General features: G+C 63.2%; 1 protein-coding gene across 1 annotated transcript in view; it reads left to right on the forward strand.

Annotated features, from left to right (window-relative positions):
• Positions 1-595: 595 nt before the first annotated feature.
• The window catches only part of LOC113978798 (digestive cysteine proteinase 1-like), a 5,088-nt gene continuing 854 nt past the window's right edge, over positions 596-4,829 (forward strand). The window contains 8 exon segments of the mRNA XM_027706030.1: positions 596-709; positions 1,809-1,868; positions 2,101-2,193; positions 2,283-2,455; positions 3,323-3,566; positions 3,673-3,865; positions 3,967-4,160; positions 4,803-4,829. The exon segment at positions 4,803-4,829 is cut by the window's right edge and continues 4 nt beyond it. Coding sequence (XP_027561831.1) covers positions 658-709; positions 1,809-1,868; positions 2,101-2,193; positions 2,283-2,455; positions 3,323-3,566; positions 3,673-3,865; positions 3,967-4,160; positions 4,803-4,829 — 1,036 coding nt within the window. The 5' untranslated portion in view covers positions 596-657.

The following is a 4,829-nucleotide window of genomic DNA, read 5'->3' on the forward strand; positions in this document are numbered from 1 at the left end:
AAGCCTGTTTTGATGAAAACCCGGTTTTAATAATTCATATATTCTGTATTAGGTGGGATAAGGCAGTACTTGAAAAAAAGTTTGTAAGAAGAAGGTGTTTCTATTTTCAACTGATTTTTCTGCTTGGGGATCTTGGTGATATTACAGTCACCAGGAGCCCTTGCTGTTTGCAGGAAAGAAGAGCCTGTGACTAACCCACTCTTTACTTTCTGAGCAGGGAATTTGGGATCCCGAGGCTGATTTCAACCTGTTCGAATGCATCAATATATAAAATAAAGCAGCCAGTGCTTTATTTATTATTTAACCATCAAGTTAACATCAAACCTGGAAGGAAGCCTGGTTGACCCCAAGCCGGAGGGTCCCCACGGATCCATCCAGCCTGCACCCTCCACGTGCTGCTGGAGGCGTTTTGGGGGGCCCCTCCTGCACCTCCCATCCCCTGTAGCACCCGGCGTGGTTCCACCTGCCCTGCCGGGACACGCTCTCCCCGCCGAGCACCCCGAGGGTGCCCGTCCCCCCGCCAGGCACCACATGATGCCGGTTCCTTCCCTCCTCCGGGGAGGGCCCGGACTCCTGCATTGGCTCCGGCGGGTTTCGCTGCCGCCGGCTCCGGATTAAAGCCGAGGAGCCGGCGCCGGGCAAGCCGGGGAGGTGAGGATGGGTTTTCTCCGCTGGCTCGTGGCCTCTGCGCTCTGCATCTTCATCTGGGGTGAGTCTGGACCCCCCCTCTCATGGCACTGTCCCTGCTGGGGACACCCCGGGGGTGGGAGGGAGGTGGGGGCACTCCAACAGGTCCGTCCCCCCCCCGCGCTGCGCGGCAGGGCAGGCTGGAGATTTGGGAAGTGGTTTCATTGCTCGTTGGGTCCTAAAGTTTGCGGTTCCTCCGAGGCAGAGTTGGGGTGGGGTGGCAAAGAGGGGGGGACGTGCCTCGAGGGCTTGGTGAGGGTGAGGGGGGGAAAACATGGCTAAATTGTGGCTTTAACCCAAGGTGTTTAACCCAAGCAGGCAGGGGAGAGGGGACGGGGGTGATGGGGGACTGTGCCCCTGTGGGACCCCCTTTCTGAGTGGCTGTAAACAGGGTTGTGGGGTCGCTGGACTCACTGCTCCCCCCAACCCGGGCACTCTCTGTGGGTGCCCAGGCACAGGGTGTGATGGGCACCCACGGGACAGCCTGGGGTGCAGTGGGGGGCTGCCTGCCCCTGGCTCCCCCCGGTTTGGGGTTCAGGGTTGGTCCTGGGGCAGGTGCTGCCGCTTGCTCCTGGCGAGGAGGAAGATGCTGACGGAGGGAAGGGCCTGTTCTCAGTGGTGGGTGTGTTGGCGTGGCTTGGGGTTGCACAAGCTGGGAGCCCTCAGGGAGGTTGGGGAGGTCACTGGGAGATGCCAGGTGGGACCAGTCAGCTCCCTGGCACCCCTCAACCGTGCCCTGTGTGTTGGGGACAGCTTGGCTGTGTCCCCCCTTGGAAACATCACCCAAAGCCATGGCCACCCGCACTGGGGGTGACACCAGGACATCACCCCAACAGTCATCCCAGGAACTGGGGTTCCCTGGGTGTGCAACATCACAGGGCTCGTCCCAGTGTCATGGCAGGCTGTGGCATGGTGGCGACCCTGGATCTGGCCCTGGGAAGGTGTCAGTGCCTTGGTGTCCCCTGGATGTGCCACCGGTGGGCTCGGGGAGTTCTTTTGGCCAAGCAGGGGGGCCCCAGGTTGCAGGGAAGGAAACACTGACTCAGGACATCTCCTATTCCCAACTCAGCTTGGGGGGACACACAGAGCCCCCCTCACCCCTGCCCCTCTCTGCCTTCCAGGACAGGACTATGTGCTCTCCCGCCCACCCCCTCAGTTCGGCTCCATCTACCATGTCCGAGGTAACGGGACCCCACAGCCCCCTTTGCTGGGGGGGAGCAGAGGATGCTCAGCACTGGGCAGGACCAGGCTGTCCCAGTGCCAGACTGGGGCAGCTTTCCACAGCCAGGTGCCTCTCCCTGTCCTGTCACCCGTGGGCACAGTGGCTTGGTTGGCTGTGGCTGTCTGAAGGGCCCAGGGAGGGATGTCGGGGTGCTGAGGCTTTGGGGCTGACCTGTCTGGGGGGGCTCACAGGGGTCATTAAGCTGCCCTACGCTGAGATCGAGGAGCCCTTCGAAGCCTGGTACAACCTGACAGGGAACAAGAGCCGGATCCAGTATTACGGAGGTAAGAGGTGGGCACCCACCTGCTCCAGCTGCACCCACCCTGCGCTGGCAGGACCACCCTGCCTCAGCTTCCCGTCCCCATGGGCACAGGGCAGGTGATCACCTACCAGCTGGCGGCGGTGAAGCCCTATGGGATGAGGTACAAGATCACCCCGGAGACCACCGAGAAGGAGGTGAACGCCAGGAAGTGCTTCCAGCTGCCCGGCTCCAAGGAGGATGTGGTGAAGGCTCAGAGCGTCTTCCCCAACATGAAAGGCTTTAAGGTGGGAAACGCCAGAGCCCGGATCCAACCCACTGCCCGGAGCACGTGCAGGCTGTGGGAAGGGGTGCTGGGAGACTCTCCTCTCCATCCAAGGGGTGCAGGGTGCTAGGACAGGCCTGGACATGCCCCCCCCGCACCCCAGGGCGCAGGGAGGGTCACTTCCCCACCCGGATTGGGGCCGGACCGCCGGCTCCTTTCCCAACTCCAGCAGCCGTGTCGGGACGTGCCACATCCCACACAAACGCCGGCGTTTCGGCACCGTTTGGGCAAGTCTCTGCAGGGTTGCTCAGCTCCCACTGGCCCCAGGTTCTGACAGGGCTGGGCACAGCACGGGAGTGGTGGGGACAGCAGGCTGTCACCCAGCTGGGCACTGCCCGCGGGGAGAGAGCTTGGAAACACTCAGGAAAAACCTGGAAACTCTTTAGCCTTTGGAAGCCAGACCTCCCACTGTGGGTGCACACAGAGTGCTCTGCAGGGTGGGGCGTCCCCAGGGCACCACTGAGCCAGACGAGGGGCTCTGCCCTGTATGGCACCCCAAATCCTTGCCCACAGTTTGCATCCCACCCGTGGGTGTGTGCTCATGGCCATGGAGCCTCCAGATCCAGGTGGAGAGCTCCATGTGTGCACTGGGAGCACTGGGCTGTGTGAGCACTGGGAGGACCACTGAGCCAAACGGGGGGTCTGCCCTGTGTTGCTCCCCAAATCCTTGCCCCAGTTTCCATCCCAAGCATGTGCTTATGGCCATGGAGGCTCTGGATCCAGCCGGTGTGTGTGCTGGGAGCACTGGGCTGTGCAAAGGGGCCGGGTGGAAAGGGGGACACCTCGGGGGGGGGTTGGAGACCCCTCCCTGACGCCGTGTCCCCCCCAGTTCCTGCGGGAGGAGTACTACCAGGGCCGGTACTGCGCCGTGTGGCAGAACAGCACCCGCTGGGCGCAGAAGAAGAACGTCTACACCCTGTGGGTCACCAACTCCAGCTGCGGGGTGGCCCCCGTGCACTACGAGATGCGGGGCTACAACAGCCTGCTGGGCTCCCACTACGACAAGTACGAGATCGACTACACCGACTTCGACAACAGCTACCCCCCCTCCGTGTTCGACCTCCCCGTCAACGGTGAGCCGGGGAGGGCCCCCCCTGCCCTGCCCTGCCCTGCCCTGCCCTGCCCTGCCCTGCCCTGCCCGCGGGGCTCGGGCTGATGGTGTCCCCTCCCTGTCCCCAGTGACCAAGTGTGGGGTGCTGCCGGGGGCCGCGGCGGAGCACCGGGTGCTGGCAAACCCCATGGAGGACCTGGTGGGGCGGCACCAGCCCTGGGCACACCAGGCTTTCCACGAGTACCGGCAGCGGCTGGGGCGGCGGTACAGCTCCGTGCGGGAGCTGGAGCACAGGCAGAGCGTCTTCGTGCACAACATGAGGTACAGGCAGGCGGGGGAGTGGGTCATGGCTCTCTGGGGGTGCTCCTCACCCCGAGGAGGAGGTGGCAGTGCCAGCTAGTGCTGTCCCCGCCGTGCCCCAGGTTCGTGCACTCCCGGAACCGCGCCGCGCTCTCCTACACGCTGGCCCTGAACCACCTGGCCGACCGCACGCCCCGGGAACTGGCAGCCCTGCGGGGCCGCCGGCGCAGCGGGGACCCCAACAACGGGCAGCCCTTCCCCACCCACCTCTACACCGGCATCATCCTGCCAGAGAGCCTCGACTGGCGCATGTACGGTAGGTGTGGGGTCGGGGGGACCCAACTGAGACCCCCCTGCTCTCTGTGATTGCACTGAGGAGTCTGTGGGGCTTTGCTGTGTCTGGGGGTCCACATCTCCCTGTGGTCCCTGCTCTGCTCAGCAGCTGGATCAAAGCTGGGCTTAAGCTGGGCTCTGTGAGGGTGCTGAGGCACTGGGATGGGCTGTACAGAGATGTCTCATCCCTGGAAGTGTCCAAGGCCAGGTTGGATGGGACTTGGAGCAAACTGGGCTAGTGGAAGGTGTCCCTGGCCATGACAGGGGATGGAGCAGGATGAGCTTTAAGGTCCCTTCCAGCCCAATCCATTCTGGGATTCTGTGATTAAAGGCAGCTGGGTCAGCACTTGGCCCTCATTCAGTCTGGTGCTCCAGGGACAGATGTGACATCTGAAGCCACATCCTTCCCTCACAACTCCATCAGCTGGGAGTGACACCCCCAGAGCTTGCCCCAGCCCAAGGGCAGGGATCCCAGTTTTGCTGGTGCATTCCCCACCTTTCCTGATTAACACCAAGCCCTGGCTCTGCTGCCTCTGGAACTCACCTCCTGCCTCAGTTTCCCTCCCACCTGCCCCCATCTCTCAGTGCCCCCCCAGTTTCTCACCCCCCACCCCGCTGTCCCCAGGCGCCGTCACCCCCGTGAAGGACCAGG

This window comes from Neopelma chrysocephalum, unplaced genomic scaffold (genome assembly GCF_003984885.1).
Source record: "Neopelma chrysocephalum unplaced genomic scaffold, ASM398488v2 Primary Assembly neopelma1_361, whole genome shotgun sequence".
Taxonomy (NCBI): Eukaryota; Metazoa; Chordata; class Aves; order Passeriformes; family Pipridae; genus Neopelma; species Neopelma chrysocephalum.